This window comes from Lacerta agilis, chromosome 6 (assembly GCF_009819535.1).
Source record: "Lacerta agilis isolate rLacAgi1 chromosome 6, rLacAgi1.pri, whole genome shotgun sequence".
Lineage (NCBI taxonomy): Eukaryota > Metazoa > Chordata > Lepidosauria > Squamata > Lacertidae > Lacerta > Lacerta agilis.
In genome coordinates, this window is record NC_046317.1 from 46,353,896 (window position 1) to 46,373,470 (window position 19,575).

At 40.7% G+C, this 19,575-nt stretch overlaps 1 protein-coding gene across 23 annotated transcripts in view; it reads right to left on the bottom strand.

Annotated features, from left to right (window-relative positions):
• The window catches only part of PTPRF (protein tyrosine phosphatase receptor type F), a 470,302-nt gene that overhangs the window by 88,039 nt on the left and 362,688 nt on the right, over window positions 1-19,575 (bottom strand). For 13 of the 23 annotated variants that reach the window (XM_033152392.1, XM_033152376.1, XM_033152393.1 and 10 more), the window contains exons 6-8: window positions 15,748-15,936; window positions 6,693-6,710; window positions 666-776 (exon numbers count right to left, since the gene is read on the bottom strand). In XM_033152392.1, the coding sequence (XP_033008283.1) occupies window positions 666-776; window positions 6,693-6,710; window positions 15,748-15,936 (318 nt within the window). The remainder of the gene's footprint in view (window positions 1-665; window positions 777-6,692; window positions 6,711-15,747; window positions 15,937-19,575) is intronic. The other 10 variants (XM_033152394.1, XM_033152379.1, XM_033152395.1 and 7 more) reach the window with 1 other exon arrangement.

Below are 19,575 nucleotides of genomic sequence, written 5' to 3' on the forward strand. Positions count from 1 at the left end.
AAAAGACTCCTATTTTGGGCTCTGGGAATAATAACAAGTTAAGAAAACAGTCTGGCAAAGTGGCTTTGTGCAACAAACTGAAGCTGATTCTCAGCAGGAATGGAAGCTATTGTAATAGCTTCTGCAATAATCCCCGTTGCTGACAAGGTGTTGACCAAGAGAGCTTATGGAAACTAACATGCTATTCCAGAGTCAACATGATGCACCAACTCACCTGCAAGAGAACAAGTCAAGCTTATGAAATGAATGCTCAAAGCTTTATCTTATTAAAACAAACAAACAAACGAATACATAAACCCTCCCCAAAAGGTGTGGCGGTGAGAAAAAGAGAGACCCACTAATTTCACAAAGCCCCCAAACACGCTTTTTTTCAACAAAATATACAAATAATTAAACAAGAACTTCTGTCCCCTTTATGACAGTGGCTTGACCAGTTTGACCATTAAAGAAGCTCTGGCAAAAAAAATGAAATGAAGATTTTTTGTGTGTGCAAGATTTGACATTCCAAGGCTTGAACTCAATGACTGGTTGGGCATTTAGGTTTCATCATTACCAATACATCATAAAGGTAACCTCTCACTGCAATGTCTCATGGGTCATTAGAGAAGGTGCAGACACGGAAGAGAAGGTAGAAAGGGATGGAAGTTTGCCTTCTCCAACTTTACCTCGCACATAAAGGTTCGCTGGAGCAGAGTAACGGGTCCCAGCACTGTTCGTGGCGACACATTCATATTTGCCTTGGTCTGACTCTTCACTGTTCTCAATCTGTAGAGCTCCTATGTGGAAAATAGAACACAGACAATATTGGTTATAATAATATATTTACAAAACATGTTAATTTTTGCTCTGTGCCCCTAACTTAAGACACAAAGGATTTCTGGTAAATGTGTGGCATGGCACTTCTCAGAGGGTCCACCAAACACCACTTCCACTTGGTTGTTGCTAAAAGGCACCTGCTGTGTCCAGTTTTCATAGCTGCACAGGCAAACAGTTACTGACACCTTTTCAATCCACTTCTTGTGGAACACATCCATTTCTACCAAGTACAGAAACTTTCAAAAGAATTCAGGTTTATCCAGTTGAAATATCACAACAGATACCATCTTCACACAACCAATTTACATCTTGGTGAACTACTCTCCTTCCTTTAATTATCAATTCCATTCTCTAAAATGAAACTTTCACTTCCCCATGAAGTATGAATAACAGAATCTTAGAAACCTACAAACCGAAAGGATTACAAGATTGTACTCTGAGAAGTCCCTTGCACGTCTGCTTCTGAAGACTACTCCTTTCATTTATGATAGACCTCAATAAAATCATCAATACAATTAATAAGTCAGCATCAGAATATGGTACAACTTGTGTTAAATCCAAGTTAAACCTGAAATCAGCCCAACCCACATTAGGGACAAATATGGCTTGAATGGCATTCTTGTTCCTTATCTCTTCCATCATAGATGATTGCTGAACCATGTCCAGTTGTTTCCTCTGGAAATCATTTAAAATGGGCTGCATCCAGCTTGTGGAGGAAGTAAGGATGACAATGGTAAAGGGGAAAATAAGCAAAGGGTGAATGTAGAAGTAGCCTTGATGCCACTTTGCCAGGATCAGAACCTCCATACTTCCTGAGTAGCAAAGACTTTCTTGGTTCTTCCAGAAGTTGAGATTCCAGAGATGGCAGAAGAGGGCATTTGCTCAGAAACACACACACCTGAACCAAGAGAAAAAGCATTAACCTGTCTGCTTGTCAGAGTCTGAACCCATTTCCATTTGCCAGAGAAAACAGCACTGTGAACAGAAGCCAAAATTGCTGTCTCCGCTCTTCCCACTTCAAGGAACGGAGGTCAAATTCAGTTTTCATATCATTGCAACAGAAGGAAAACTAATGTGAATCAACTGCCGCCACCTACATTATTTAGAAGGATAAATTGAGACTGTAGCCTAAGTCTATATGTCAGTGAGAGAAAAAATGAACCTCACTGAGCATTGCTATGTAATAAAAATGATGTAGGGAGCTCTTCCTATTGTTACGCTGGGGCTGGCGGGGGGCAGTGCAAGGGACGCCAGCCAGAAAAGCCTTTCTTCTGCCACTCTTAAAGTGCTTTCACATATAATACTAATAAGTTGGCTGTTCTTTAATACAGCAGCAGCAACATTATCAGGTTTGTTTTTAATTTTTTGTAACTAGGAAAACTTCAACTACTACTACTACTGCTGCTGCTGCTACTACTACTACTACTACTACTACTGTTGCTGCTGTTGTTAAATATATAGCCCACCCTTCATCAGCAGGTGCCACGGCTGGTTACTATGATTTAAATTCACTATTAAAAACAGTTAAAACTAATGTCAGGTGGGTCCTGAAAACACATCTGAAAACACCCAAAACACCAGGATAAAAAGATGTGTCTTCAGCAACTGAAAAAGGCTGTATAGTGAAGGTACCACTATTTATAAGTTGCCACAAAGAATGTCCTCTCCTGGGCCATCACCTTGAACTTCTGAGAGAGGCAGAGCCACTCAAAGGGTCTCTCTGCTGATCTTAATATCTGAGAGGGTCTGTAGAGAAGGCAGCAGTGTCTCAGATATTTGGGGCTTAAATAATTTAGAGCTTTAAAACAGGCTTCCTCAAACTCGGCCCTCCAGATGTTTTGAGACTACAATTCCCATCATCCCTGACCACTGGTCCTGCTAGCTAGGGATCATGGGAGTTGTAGACCAAAAACATCTGGAGGGCCGAGGTTGAGGAAGCCTGCTTTAAAAACTAGCATGAGCACCTCGAATTGGCAGAAAATGTAGCTGTTTTAGAACACGAGTTGCATAAGTGCCAAAGGCAAACCCAGCCAGTGATCTGACCATTGCATTTTGAACCAGTTGAAGTTTCCAAGTCATCTTCATGTGGAGTAATCCAATCTGGAAGTTACCAGAGCATACAGCATTGTGGCGAAGTCACCTCTGTCCAAAAGGGGTTGTAGCTGGCAAACCAGCCACAGCAGGAAATTAGCCACCTCAAGTGACAATGCTGGACAACACCCTCAAGCTATGAGCCTGCTTCTTCCAGGGAACTGCAACCCTGCTCAGAACAGGCTGCCCTCCCAGCTCCTGTCTTTTCAGGATTCATTTTCAATTTGATGGCCCACATCCAGCCCATCACTGCCTTCAAATATAATAGCAAGTATTAAAATATAGTAACAGCAAGCAATGATGACCTGCATCATGGCTGACAGGAGGCAGAGGGAACTCCCAAGAAAGGGGATTCAAACTCCTAGCCTCCTGTTCCTTGACCCTGAATATTTCCAAACATTTATGTTCATATAAGTCCACAAGAATGAAACATTTTTTAGGATTTGACAAGGAAGGCAAAAGCCTACTTTCACAATCTCACACTGGATTCTTGCAGCTCTGCAGTTGCCAGTAGAGTAAAATGGTGCACAAAATTTTCTAGATTGTGATTTATACACCAGTACTCTACTTAACATGCCCCTTAGATTTTCAGCTCTAATAATCCTAGGTGCTACTTGGAATGGCAGCCAAATGCCCCCATCTCAAATTTATTTATTTTTACGGCCAAATAACCTAAATAAATAAATACAAAACTACCACAGTAATGTTATTACTGATGCTCATTATGTTCCTGTTCAGCTGTGCCTCTTCTTCCTGAGCATGATGATTGGCATGGCTGGGACCTGGAATGAAGCTGGGTTTCTGTGATATATACAAGTGAGGCAGTCACTGACGAAGAGCTATGAAACTAAGCAGCACACAAGGGCAAATGCAGGAATACAGTTCAATCACTGATTCCCCTTCCTTCTGTGTATCATGCATCTGGCATTCATGCACTTTCCTCTTCTACTCCAGATACAGAAAAAGAGAGACTGAGATATGCAGATCCCAAGAGAAGCAGCGCTACAAGGCTGCCAAAGAGGGTGCTAAAGGCAAAACAGCGTGAAATTTGGGCAATCGTAAAAGTATTAGATAAAAAATTTCTCAGCCCTTCTCTGCCAATTATCAGATCTTTCTGTTTCAAAGTAACTGTCCTTCTGCTTTGCAGTGGTGAAACGCACACTGGAGGAAAGTCTATCCAGTCAATGGGTATGAACACTTTCCAATTGATTCCAATTTATTTTGTGAAGAAAAGGACCATTTAAAATGCTGTCTTCCCTTTAACACTTCCACTGCTTCTCATGTACCTGCAATGGCAAAATCTGAAGCATCAGAGGTCCATGACATGCCAGCATTTTCTGCTTCCATGAGAACAGTAACTCAGGGCAGGTCACTTCTCACAATATTTATTTAATTGCATTCTAAAACAACATAGAAAACTTGATTTGAACTTTGAGAAGGGGGACATGTATCAAGTCACTTCCCCTAAAGCAGCTTTTATTTTTGCTTACTAGCCATCCTTCAAAATACACATCCATCCATCCATCCTCTTGTCTAACCTGCCAGTCACCAACTAGACCCATGCATCTCTGAACAGTCTATCAAAACTCACCCTGACCTTTCAGCCTGGGTCTCACCTGAAAGGCAAAGGGGGAATGTTAAAAGTGACAACATGCCTTGTGAACACAGAGCTCTCAGTTAGAAAAATGACAGCACCTCTGGACAGCAAGAGTAGAACTGTGGCTGCAGGGCCCAAAGGAAAGGTTAGTTTCAGAAATAAAATTTTATCCTGCTTCTCCAGCCTGACTTCTGTAACACTTCCATTCAATAGGCAGAAAGTATGATTGGCCCTTCAATGCATTCATATAGATTCTACCTCTCAACATAAACCATTGAAAACATACATCCAACTAGCCGTGCAAACAAAAAAATAATTTCGTTTTATTTCCACATCAAATTAATCCCAGAAGTGCAACTAACTTACCTTAGTGAGAACCACAGTACAGACCACTATGTGAGTATAACCTCCCTTTCACAAAAATGCCTTCACCTACCATAGCTGGTAATCTTTAGAGACTCAATAGCCTGTGTGTTTAACAAAAGGTGCAAGTCTGACACAAATCCTGTATGAGATGCTAAGAGGTGGCTTTTTGGCACGTACAGAAATGTCGTCTTTGACATTCAAACGGGACACATACATTTTAAATAATGTCAGACACATTCTTAAAATACCTCATTAGGACTCAGATAGGGAGATTTATGTTTTATGAGATGGATGATTCTCATTATAAAGATATGTCCACTTTCCTCAAAAAGGATGTACAGAACATCCAGGCGGTTCTGCTGCTGAGTCATTAATGCCCTCGCTTGTTGATACAGAGGAAATACATAGCAGTTGTGTGCTGGGAAAGGCCCAATCTGATACGGGGAAAGACAGGGCCTGCTTGGTTACTTAGCATTCAGTCTGTCATTTTGCTTTCAGAGTTGTGATAGAAGCAGAGAAAGGGTTTAAAAAATGTGTGGCATCACAGCTGTCAATCTTGCAGCATTCCAGAGAGAAGATTATAGAAAAGCCCATTCATATCAAAATGAGGTTTACAGTTTTTCCCTTGACCCAGATTTTTCACAGAAGCAACTTGATGCAAGTACACTTGAAACAGCAACCCCCATTTGCTCCAAAATCACTTAACAAGAACAGAAAACATTAACCCCCAGCAACAGAACCAGTTCCAAAGACTTGGATTATTAACTTCCAGCAGTGATTCAGTGGAGAGAGAAGGGGGAGGAAAGAAGGGGAGCATTGGACAAATGAGATAGTGTAATTTAGTGGTGCTAAAAAGTTTATCAGGAAATTCAGGGGTCAGTCAACAGCAGTAACTGAAATCACAAGAGATCAGAGTCACACTATATAGTATTGATTACAACCTTAAAATTAATTCAAGGGACTACTTTGAGTGTGTAGGCTAGAAATGTTACTAGCACATATAGGCAGTGAAACTAGCAAGGTCTGGGAATGCAGAGCTGTCAGACTGGAGGTGGATTGAACAATTGAAGACTTAATGCAGCCAGATGTGTGTCTGATTCATTTACTCACAACAAATCTTTATGCTACAGTGCACCATGAATCCTTGTCAGGCTTCAGAAGGGGTGGAGCTAGCATCTTAGATCTCCTCCCTTCACCTTCATATCAGAGAAGGGCCAGCAAAATTAATAATAATAATAATAATAATAATAATAATAATAATAATAATAATAATAATATTTATTAAATTTATGCAAAGGTGCACCTTCAGCTCTCAAAGGAAGTCCTCCAGTCTTATTCCTCAAATCAGATTTGCCTGGCATTTTAAGAATTTATTTCCTTTGTATTAGTTCAATTCCTGTCAGCAATAATGCAGACGGAAGGGCTTCATTGTTCTCTTGTGAAAGTGTTACGTCTTTCAAAACACACCACAGCAGCTATTTCAGACCTGCCAGGCCATGGTGCCCCAGAGGGTGACTGAATCTGAAAGATTCAAGACCTCAGAGCCCTCTGTGGCATGAATGGGGATAGCGTTCTCCCTTTGATAACCTCCGGTTGAATAACCCCCTTTGACCTGTGCACACCTGCGATGGATGATTCTACAAGGCGCCACACTAAAAATAAACAAAAACAAGCACACACAGGAAGGAACGGCAGATGCGCAAGTGAGCTGACAAGAGTTTGGAGTGAAAGAATAGCTGGAGATGATATACTGTTGAAGACGGGCATGACAGAAAGGATATGGAGTGACATGACAATTAGAGGCACAGTTCAGCATTCTTACCTCTGATTGGTGTACCACCTGGTGAGGTAATTTGAATGCAAATAAGATTAGAGAGAAGCGTTAGTACAAAGAGGAAAGGAAGAAAATTATAACTAAAAAAGTAGAAAGTTTTTCAAAGCTAGAATCTGTATTAGCGCAACAGGAACAAACAAAAAGAAATAAATAAAAAGAAATAAAGGATGTGCAGTAACAAGTCAGAGTGATGCCCTCAGGTGGTTAGTAAAGCTCTCTGCTACCAAGAACACAGAGTCTGGTCCCATTTCCCCCAATTAATATATTGCTGGTCCTACACAAAGGAGGGCTCTGACTCCTAAGCAAAACCACTAGCATTCACTGTCACAACTGAGATGGAGAAGCCACTGGGATATGGGTGCTGCGCCCTTTTATTCTGCCAGAAGATGGGGCTGTGGGAGTACCAGAGTGAGTGTTGTGAGAGTGTGTGTGTGGGGAGAAAAATTAAGCATATGGTGTTGGTGAGACACACATTCTTGGTTTAAGATTACATGAACCGTTGGGGACAAAAACTGATTATGTAATTGAAACTTTAAAACTGAGAGATGAATGCAGGGGTAACTTCAATAAAACCTAATCAGGTTCCCCCTGGCCAGAAATTGGTATTCTACACAACAAATTTTTCAAATGAAAATCTAAAGAACTTTCTTCTAGTTTTTATTTGGACCAATGGAGCACCAGACTCGCTCTGCATAATTTATACAGTAGGCAGAGGAAAGGGATTCCAACCCTCCTTATAAGGGAGCAGAAAATAAGTTCACATGCTATGAGTGCATCTTATAAGGAGGGCTTGGTTACAAAGTGCTCCAAAACTTCAAGCAAACTGCTCCAAAACTTCAAGCAAAAGTGCAGTTTGCTCAGTCATGAGCTTTATTGTTAGCATGGTCCAGATGTGCAGAGGGAGACCCGTGTATGTAAGCTGACAGCAAACTCCTCTGATCCCCAGTTTTGTCCCCTTGGTCTTATTTTGTGCAAATGAAGGCTGTTAGTAAGGTGAGGGAGATTCATGCAGATCTAATTTGTAGGCAGTTCATGGTATGTGTTGGTTTGATGCAGATTTTGCATATCTGAACACCAAGCACTTACCAAAGAAAACTGGGGAGTTTAAACAGATAGAAAGAGAGGGTTAAACAGGACACAGAGCGTCAAATCATGTTCCGTGTATTGATCAATAAATACCAGTAAGCATATGAGTGCTGTGTATCTGAGATTAACTGCTCCCCACATTCCATTATCCACAGCACTGATCACCCAATGGGAAACAAAGAAAGACACTCAAAGATTTCTGTAAATACAAAGAAGGCAGATTTTAAGCATGTTTAACTTGCCTCTTAAAGAGTAATTAAAATATTTACACTTGTTATCTCTTTCCCTCCCACTCTCCTAGTGCCTGTTCCTTCAGGCAGTAGCCCTAGCTTTTAATCAGAGGAAGCAGTTCCAGCTGCTTCGTTTAGCATTCTCCACAGCCGAGATGACATTACTCCATTTTCGCTTTATGGCTGGTTTATACTTGCTGATGCTTTTGTCCACAGATGAGTGAAGCATCAGGAAGGCTAATGCCGTTTGCTGAAGTTGCGGGTAATCTCTACCATAATAAATCTGCTGCCTATTTATCTGCTTTTCTAACTACCATTCCATCCCCCTTGACAGAACCATTCTCATCATGGAAGCTTGCATGGCTCACAAGCTGTACTGACGGGAAGAAGAGGGTTATTGGTTCATGCCCCAAAGAAATATTTGCTGAGTGCTTACTTGCCCCTGCACCATCTCCAAATTATCACTGTAATTAAAGAGCCTCCATCCCCTTCCCCCACTCTAAGAGACAAGAAGCATCTCTTACAACAGAGGCCAGAAATGATTCCTGGCTAACTGAAGCAGCATCTGTTTTATGTTGCTGCCAAACAGATCTGGAGCTGTTCTGTATCCACCTAGTCACTGAAAATTCTGTATGGATGCATAGCTAAGGAATCCCAACACACACTCAAAATGGATTCCCTAAAGTTTAGGTGGTATGTTATTAAAACCCAGTCTCCAGATCTCAGTGTAAGATAGCCCTTGCCAGAGCTGTATAGTGACTCTGAACATCCTAAGTTTTAATTCTAATGGAGTACGTTTTCAGCATGAACAAGAATGCAGAAGTTGCCAGTTTATCCAATTCCTGGCATCTCCAGGTAGGGCTGAGAAAGACTCCTGCTTGAAACTTGGAGACCAACTGCTAGTCATTGTAGACTATATTCAGCTAGATGCACTGATGTACTGACTTTGCATGCAGCTTCCAGTGTTCTTATATGGCATCCACCCAACCTAAATCATTAATGACACTTATTATTGTGCTGCCTTAGGGTGCTTCCAGGAGGGGGGCTTATATTGCAAACATAATGCTCAGATCAGATATTTCAATGTGCACATTTGGCATGTTAGCTTCCACATACTTCTGTTCCCCACCCCACTCCCAGTTATGGATATCATTGCTATTCTGCCAGCTGCTGTCCACATTAGAGGACCTCAACAGAGTTTCTATGAAGGTGGTTTCGTTGTCCCTCCTGTTGAACACTCCACCACCACCCTCCATTGCCTTCTGCTCTGTGCATGTATGCAGGTATTTCTGTACCTGTGTACAGACTGCTGCATTAGGGGCCAACCACTGAAACGTCACCACATTTGACAAACTGCCATCATCACCACACAAAAAAGTGCTAATGCACTAACTAGCTTCCACACCCACAGTAACTTTAGGCTTATAACAAGTTATTTTTCTTATCTATTTTTCACAGTAAGGGGTATGAAAAAAAAATGAAAAAAAAATTGCTTGGCATTTCGGTGACAACAACTTCATGCGGACACTGCAAGAAAAAAATTGCATGGTTCAGCAGCAATTCCACAATAAACTTCTGTCTGGAAGCACCCTTAGTAAGCAGAGACAAGAGCAGGAATTTGGCTGTGCATACAGTCCTTTCATTCCTCACTTCAAGCAAGACAAACCAGGATGTCTTCCATTAACTATAGTTTCCCATTTCATCTGATCTAGGAAACCATGGTTACCAGTTAATTAAACTTTGAATAACTGTTTAAAATCTTGGTTTGTTTTGAAGATGTTAACCAAAATTTCCTGATTTGGATGAAACTAGGAAATTATAGTTAAGGAATGACATCCTCATTTGCTCACTTTATAGCACAAAGGAGCTTTGAATGTGGCCAAAAGGCTTGTCCATATCATTTATCATCTACATTAGAAACATTCAGGACCGAATGGCCATTTAAACCGAATCCAAACCAATTTGAGGTATATGGCACTTTGCACAGCCTTGAATGCAAAACTACAGATATAGCAGACCTGAGGATCTGACTTTCCCAATGAGGTAACTAGGCTAATAATATTTGAAAATAATGTTGGTATGTGAGTGCTACTCTGAGTAAAAGCTCAATCCTAACCATGTCTACTCAAAAGTAAGTCTGACTAGAGTCAATGGGGCTTTCTTCCATGAAAGTTAGTTAGGACTGCAGCCTAAGCCACCCTAATTCTATATCCTTTCCACACTTCTGCTATTCCTTATACTGGATGCTATGGGTGTAAGTAATGCAGATCCCACCAATGTGTATAAAATGTATTCCATCATACAATGCCTCCTAGTAACATTCCCAGGGTTGGCTTTACTGAGAGAATTCTGTTGTTCAAAATTTTGCAGTATTTGGTTGCTTTAGTATTTCAAAATTATAAACCATTTTGGGTGCATTGGCAGAATGGCAGTCACATAAATACATTTAATGAATGAATGACTATGCCCACATTACATCCATTTCATTACTACTATGAATTTATGACCAGCCACATTTTTTATTAATGCCTGGCCCAAGCAGCAAAAGCAACTTTGCTGGCCACTTTCTTGATCTAGTACTGTAGGAGTATCTTTTAATCATAACCTTGCCAATGATACAATCTCTCCTCCCATTTCAGCTTTGGCTTGTGTACTTCCTCTCATTTTTACACTAATTTTTCAGCAAAGTGTAAATGCCTTCTCCTTAGCCTACATCTTCACTGCCACACCTTCCTCCTCTCTACATAAGTCAATGTTTAACATGCCCTTACTTTATTTTACAACATTATTTTATTTAATAGTACCTTGAGCAGCAAGTGCAGAAAGGGTGTGATAGAAAGAAAAGCAATTAACAACAGCAAATCTTTATGTCACTCATCAGCCAGGAGCATTAGAGGAACTGTGTTGCCAAACCTCTATGTTGCAGATCTGTCTTCCTTTGCTTGGGGAGCAAGTGATGAAGTGGGAAACTAACCAGGCCTCTAACATAATCATTCTATGGCTGTGTTACATTTTGAAAGCAATGTCCTAAACACTTGAGGTAATAACCTAACACATTTTGACTGCTTTTTAATCTTGTTCATCTTTAAACAAACTGAGATTGAATGTGCACAACCTGAATCTTACACAGGTAAGTCAACTGCCTCTCTTAGATTGTCTCATGTAAAGGCACAGTTTAGTTTTTATGATCAAACATTTATTACTATGTACTTCATTTTGGGATGCCACTTTTAGTTGCACCTGGAGGAAAAGCCCACAAATTGTCCTGTCCAGCCTCAGTACAATCAATAGTGAGGAGGAGCTGCAAGCCACTGTCCAGACTTGGCATTAGTTTTCTTCCACAGTAAATGTAGGAAAGATGGCTATAACCTTTAAATACTTGTTTTCTTTTTTTAATAAGTAAGAAAGTTAATCAGAATATGAGAGTGGAGCATGTGAGAGATTATCTGCTGCAGGTTCTAAAAATATGCTTGCCATTTATTGCACATGGCAATGGTTATATTATTTGTTAATACATGATTGTAATGGAAAGCTTTCTCATATCTGGCTTTGGCTTACCTATTTAATATAAATAATATCAATTGATAAGATTTAATGACTTATATTGTCTATTTTATATAAACATTATAAAGTTCATTTTATCGAAATGAATTGTTTATTCAATTTTTAATTTTTTTGTAATGAATTGGTTTTGGACTATTTAGCATAGTGATGTATTCATATGTTTTTGCTGTTTTCATAGAATCATAGAGTTGGAAGAGACCACAAGGGCCATCCAGTCCAACCCCCTGCCAAGCAGGAAACACCATCAAAGCATTCCTGACAGATGGCTGTCAAGCCTCCGTTTTGTTGTGAGTCGCTTTAAAGCATGCTTATAGGGGAAAGTGGCATACATTAGAAGAACCCTGCTGGCTCAGAAACTGTCTACAGTGGCCAACCAGATGCCTTGGAAGTTCAGAAGCAAGAGCAACAGCACCCTTTCCACTGGTGATTCCCAGTAACTTCCATACTGCCTCTGACAGCAGAGATAGTACATAGACACCAAGGCACTAGTAGCCACTGATAAATTTATTCCTAATCCTTTTTTAAAAGCCATCCACATTGGTAACCACAACTACATTTTGGTGGTGTAGATTCCATAGTTAACTATTTTATTATTTTTATTTCAGCTGATTATATACCTGTGTGAAGAAGTACTTTCTTTTATATGTCTGTCCTGAATCCTCCAACATTTAGCTTAATAGGATGGGCCCATATTATTATGAAAGTGGGAGAAGAATGTCTCCCTATCCAATTTCAGCACACTATGAATAATCTTACACACCTCTACCATGTCCCTGTCACTCAACTTGTATTGTAAACTTCTCTCATGGGGGAGTTGCTGAAACCTCTTGATCATTTTGGCTTTCCTTTTCTGAACCGTTTTTTAACTCCACAATATCCTTTTTGAGGTGAGGCAACCACAAGTGTACACAGTATTCTGAATGCAGTTGCACCATAAATTTGTATAACAGCATTATGATATCAGCAGTTTTATTTTCAATTCCTTTCCTAATGATCCCTAGCATGGAACCTGCACTTTTCACAGTTGCTGCTCACTGGGTCAACATCTTCATCAAGTTATCCGCTGTGACCCCAAAATCTCATTTCTAGTCATTCACCACCAATTCAGGATTTTTTTTGCCTCAGTGTGCATCACTTAACACTTGCTTACATTGAATTCTATTTGCCATTCACCCAATTTGCACACTCACCCAATTTGGAGAGATCCTTTTGGAGCACCTTACAATCCCGTCTTTGTTTTAAACACACTGAATGATTTGCTATCATCGACAAACTTTGTCACCTCACAACTCACCCTTAACTCTGTGCAAGTCAAAAGGAGAAGGCCCCAATATTAATCCTTGAGAAATTCTACTTCCAAAATTCCTCCATTGGAAGAGATCTCCATTCTAACTTTCTGTTCCTGTTTCTGAAACAGTTCCTGATCCATAAGAGACCTCTGTTCTTATTCCATGACTGCTGAGCTTACTCGGGAGTCTTTGGTGTGGTACTCTGTCAAAGGCTTTTTGAAAGCTGGAGTACACAATGTCTACTAGATCACCTCTATTTACATGCTAAAAGGTTATTGAGACACCGAGACAGGACATACTCTTGGAAAAGCTGTGGTGGTTCTTCTTCAGCAAGACTTGCTCTTCAATATGCTTGCTAATTCTATTTTTAAGAATGCTTTCCCAGAACAGACTAATGGGCCTGTAACTTCCTGGATTCTTCCTCCCGCCCCAAACGCTGTTTAAAAATTGGTGTTACATTGGCCGCTTTCAATTTCTCAGATATGCAATCTAATCTTAGGGAGAAGTTAAATATTTTGAATTATTCAAGAACTCTCATGTGGATGCCACCCGGACCCAGGGACTTGTCAGTTTTTAATTCGTCAATAGAGCCTAGAAATCCATCTCTTTTCAACACTATTTGCCTCAGCTTCTCAGACCAGTGGTGTCACAGGGTCTATCCAACAGGTAGTCATGACACTCACACAATCCCATTCGACATGGCACAGTACATTTTACAGATTCTGGTGGGAAAACAACTGCATTTGTTCAGAGATATACTGCAATCTGAATACTGGGGAAATACTAAACAGAAATAAACAGTGTTTGGAAGGGCCCAAGTCTTCAGCAGCTGACCAACAGAATTATTGGCCCAGTTCGCATGCAGTGCAAAGCCAAACCCAAACCATAACTTGGCATGAGAAAGCAAACATGCAGGTTCACAGAATGAAGACTGCAATGCAGCATTCCTCCCCTGGTGCTGCTAAATGGCCCAGGCATTAGCCACGATTTAGCTTAGCGTTACGTCTGCACATAAGTTTGTGGTTTGTCTCCTCCATGCTAAGCTTCTGTTTGGCTTAGTGCTACATGTGAATTGGGTCATTATCTGTTCTATGCAGTTTCAGAACCCTATGAACTGCAGACTTATGAAATTCCCTCTTTCGATTATGAAAATGAAATACTCTGTTACAATAGTCCTCTACACACTTGTCGGAAAGGAAGCTTCATTGAGTAGAGGCAATTTGGATCAGCGGCATATACTAATGTTGCTTTGTGAGCTCTTTCAATGTTCCTACCAATAAATACCCTAAACCTCTTTTTTGAGCACGCTATATGCAAGTCTATAAAACTCGTTTACTTCCATACAGCTTAATCAATTTTATCTCAGGCCTGCAGATATGCTACTCATCGATTTCTACCCTCCTCCCGGAAATTCAAGTGTCTTCTACAACCGGAGACTCTGAATCCCTGGTGAAATTCAGTTGAGACACTGCTTGCAATGAAGAAAAACAAAACAAACTTTGGACGTGATGGTAGTGCTGAACACGTTTTGTTTTTAAACTCAGGTTTTTCCTCCCTGAAGCTTGCTCAGCAGCAGGCGAGTGCACATGATGTGAATGTTGTTGAGAGCCCAGCATGTGCCTAAGGGTTGCCCAGCTCATCTGCAATCCTCCTAGATGAGGATGCTGATTTAGTAAGTATGAAGAGCAAGTATCCATGGATGCACTTCCCTAATGCTGCCTGCTTAGTGCCTTTCAAGTTAAATTAACGAGGGTGATATTTTCTTTCAGCACAAACATATTGAGATTACGCTAAAGGTCACTGTGAAATTATATAAACTGCAAATTTATCAGTGTAATTAGTGCTCACTGCTCTATATGCGGGGGAGCCTACTGCAAGACTGAGGTCTCACAGGTGTCAGCAAGGAGCTAATTATAAACTCATTTCTGCAGAATCTGATATATATCAATTTAAGAGCCACGACCACTACCACACATGAGGTACACTGCTTGCAGGGGGTAGTAGTTTTGCATGCAAGTAGTTATCAGAGGCCAGCTAATGGGCATGTATGCTCATTAGAATAGGGCGGATATCCCAATAATCTCTCTCTCTCTCTCTCTCCCTCAAAAGGACTATCCTCACTTCCTATCCGCACTGTGCTCTGGCACCATGGCTATATGAAGAGTTTCCCTGTTACCAAAGGAGGCAGAACTGTAGAACGTATGAAGCCACTGAAATGTTTTCAGCAGCCCTCTTCAGAGTTGCCATTAGGTTAACATAAATTCATGAGGGAGGCAGCAGGGTGAGTATGCTACCTCCCGTCATTCCCTGGCCTTCATTCTTATAATTTTCTCATTTAATGGGGAAAATTTCTGCAGCAGGGAAGATTTCTGTTCAAGAATGTCCTGTGCATTTTAGAAATCCAGATTTTCCACATTTTGGAAACTGGCTAAGAACTTCTGTCTTTGGCGCAACTGAGTAACAATTCATGAATCAAAATGTTTTTTGTCAGACTGTTGTTCTAAGTGGCACAACTAGTGACAAGTGTTTTACTATCCTGAAAGCAGAAACCCATATTGGAATTGGAGTGATATATTACATGGCTCTGATGCAATATGCTACCGGGTCATGGGTAAGAAATCTCCTTTGCTCATAGGACACAAGAAAGCATGTTCAAAAGGCTCTGCTTCTTCCATTAACAAGGACAAATATCCTAACTATTGAAATCTACTCTCCCACCCAAATCTTTCTTCATATCACACAAGGTTTTAAATGTAGCAGAGGTTGGGTGAAAAAGTGAACCCCACAATCTTACAAAATACCACAGTTGCTTCCTGTAGAGAAAAATTTGGGGTGGAGTGGGGTCAGGAAAATGAGAAGACTTTATTGTTTTACCTGAACGGAGCTGTTTGATTCTGCCATTGCTAGTGGCTGTGTCCACAGGAAGAAAGTCTTTGAACCAGGATATTTCAGGGTCAGGGTTACCGCTTGCAGCACAGAGCATTGTAGCAGTGCGGGCCTTCTCTACTACCTTGAGCTGTGGACCCATGTCTATGGTTGGAAAGCCAGATGGGATCTGGTTCTCTGAAACACAATACAAAGAGAATCATGTTACCAGGTAGCAATGGGACAAAATTCCAAAACAGGAATCTGGTTTGCAATGTTGCAATCACCAGCCAATCAGTGCTGTGCACAGGTGACTCCTCTGGCAAATCTATTTTCCTAAGCTTGATCATGCAATTGTACATCTATGTAGATTGGGGTGAGTCCATGATTCCACAGCAGCTCACCCACTCAAACAATATATGACTGTATATATGACTCTCAAGCAATAAACACAGTAAAAATAGTGAAGAGGCAGTTCAAATCTCTGACAAGTATTTTTCATTTCAGTTTTCACTGTATTTTCCCCATGTTGTCCTGATCTTCCAAAGGCACATATGATTATTAAATGACTATGATGAACAAATGAATGTAAAATTAACAAGCCAAAGCAATTGCACCAATCCATGCCAGGGTGCACATTAAGAAGCTGCCAGAAACTCTCCCAGGCAATTGAAGATACCTGAGGCGTGCAGAAAATGAGCAATGTACACCCTGCCGTGGCTTACTGCTATATTATAAGATGAAAGTATCACTATGATGAACAGTTTGAAAAAAGAAAATTCAGCAGTGAGAGAAAAAGGTAATTCTATCTGCAGTAGCTGTACTACCCTTACAGGTAAGTGTAGCTGAGGCCATTATGAGGCCTGTACAGAAAACCCCCAAATGCTCCAGAAAAGCAGTTCAACAAATATCCCCTAAGCTCAGCACATTTCCTCACATCTTAGGCAAGATGTACTGTTCTCTGCTAAACATGAGTTGCAAGCAAGACAGACAAATATATGAGAAAAGTCAGAACACCATTTAAAAGCTTCTTAAAATACTAGAACCTCATTTATTCTCATGTCATCCTTTTGTTTGCAGATACTTAAGCAAAACTAGAGTGTTAGATCTCTTCTTACCAGCCAGTCCCGCATCAGCAGGCGTTCTTATCTGGATATTTGAGCAACGGAAATAATTCCTTCCTACTGGATTAAGACAAACCTGTGCTTTTATAGACTACACAGTCAAGCATTCTACTCTTCCCACATGGTAGGTAGAAGAAGAGCAAATGGTCTGTGATTTTAGCAGCATGCACCAGCACATACTGTGTGTTCCATTTAAAGCAACATTTAGTTGAAGTACAGTTTAAAGTGTTGTATGAATGAAGTCTAAGTGTTTTATACTTCTGTACTTCATGTTAACTTCCTATGTCCAATCTGCATATTCATAATTTACATAACATTTTAATCCCTCCAGCCTTCTCCTCTATTCTGCTTATCTCTGAATGGTCAACCTATTTATAGGGCAATGCTAAATTGTGCAAATAAAATATTCACATTTTATCAGGCATCCTTGTCTGGTATCTTGTGAAAAATACACTTTGCAGACACTACTTTTTCCATATTAGGATTCTATAGCATGAGACAACATTGAAATGAATCTGGTTTCTGACTTTGCAGGGTTAAGGGGCTATGGTGGGTATCTATAATTTTCAAAAGAAATACAAAAAAAGCAACTGAAGCTTAATAAGAGCCCAAGCCATTTCTTGTATGCCAAGTCTGGCATCCCAAGAAACCTCCTCTTCACTAGCAAACATAAAAGGGTTTTTGTGCAAAAGGTACCACTGAAAACTAGTTCTTTTTTATTTGCTCTCCATTGATTTTCAAAGACAAAAGGTACACAGAGCTTAACTGGAAAGACACCAGAGCTAGCATTCAAAAACAAGAAACAGCAGCACCGATACAACCACAACACACACTCCTCTACAGTACAAAATTAAACAAAAGCAGGGATATACAAGAGTATCACGAGACACAGCTTAGCTTGCAAAGGCATACACAAAGAGCAGCAAACAAAAACAGTCTTTTGGAACTAGCCAAGTGTGCCTGAATTACAGCTGCACCTTTGCTGCCTGCAATATAAAAGAGGTGGTTAATCCAGGGAGGCCAAACCCTCCAAGTGATCAAATTTAATCTCTAAGCCTTTTGCAGTCTTTCCCAGTTTGTGTGTGAGAATATGCGAAGCAAAGACCCAGGGAATTAACGTGGTCCAATGTAGCCACTGTCAAGCTGCAGTAGAGAAAATACATGTTATCAGGACTTATTCATGGCAGCGACAGCTAAGCAGGACAAAGTGATGCAAAATAAGCATTACTAATGGGCCTCCCCCAGCCCCAAATTAAGCTCTTCCTATAATACTGCTCCAGTTGAGGCTCCAGTACTTTGGCCACCTCATGAGAAGACTCCTTAGAAAAGACCCTGATACTGGGAAAGATGGAGGGCACAAGGAGAAGGGGACGACAGAGGATGAGACGGTTGGACAGTGTTCTCGAAGCGACTAACATGAGTTTGGCCAAACTGCAGGAGGCAGTGGAAGATAGGCGTGCCTGGCGTGCTCTGGTCCATGGGGTCATGAAGAGTCGGACACGACTAAACGACTGAACAACAACAATAATACTGCTGTTCATGACTAAGGGATGTTTCATGGGAAAATTTTAAACAAGATGTTGGAGATGAAGTGAAACTGTCTCAAGTGGTATTTCCTAATTTTTGGCAGTGATTAGCTTTGTGAGTTCACTGACATCTCTCATACTACCTGTTGGAAAGCTTAAAAAGAAGAAGAGTTGAGTTGGAACATAAGGAACTCAACATGTAATGAGGACATATTAAAGGCAGTGGGGGAACCTCTGGCCCATGGGCTTCAACAGGCCCACCAGGCCTCCCCATTTGACCCGCTAGGTTGTTTTGGCCCAGCCATGCCCACCTGCTGTACACCTGACGTCAGATATGACATCTGGTGTGGGGCACTGGGGCAGGAATACAAATTGTCCTGGCTAGCTTAGTGAAGTCAATACAAGATGATAGAAGAGGAGATGTGAGCCACACCAACCTGTCAAACTTGATCTGGAATGGAAGGGGAGGTAAAGGTCTCGCCCACCAACTGGATTCAGTTCTCCACCCATGTGCTAAAGCACCCACAAGACTAGTTGCAGCACAAAATTTATCAAGTGGTAATGGGTTTACCATACTGCTGCCACATAAACAGTTGTATGGTTCAATTGGAAATCAAGAGACTGGGATGGAATCATATTGTCTTTAAATTAATTTGCTATTGCATCCGTACATCTGAGTCTGGATTCTGAAAGGTGAAATTGGGAGGAGGTCAGAGAACTCGTGCTCTTGGTGGTGGTGTTCTTTGGCAGTAAGGAAACACATTTCTGTTTTTAAACAAAGACTTTTGGAAACGATTATTGCGATCTCTACTATGGATGCAATTATTTTCAATCTGAGTGACAGTTCTTACCCATACCTGAATGATCTGCCAATTGTGTTTCTTCATTTTCATTAATAGAGAACATTAGTCAACAGCATGCACCATGATGTGACAGATGCCTGTTAGACTGTTTTGACCCAGGTACAAAAGCCTTGCAGGTCATTACAAATGGGTACCTGTGAACAAAAAATTCCCTCCTCCACAAAAAAATCCCATTTATGTAAGCACATTTATCACAATCCTCTTTCAAAAATGTTAAAGAAATCTGCAAACATATTTATGGACATTTTTCATACTTTCTCAGTTTCTTTTTGTGCTAAGAGGAAAAGAGTTCTCTGCTTAACCGATAAATACAGAGAGGAGAAG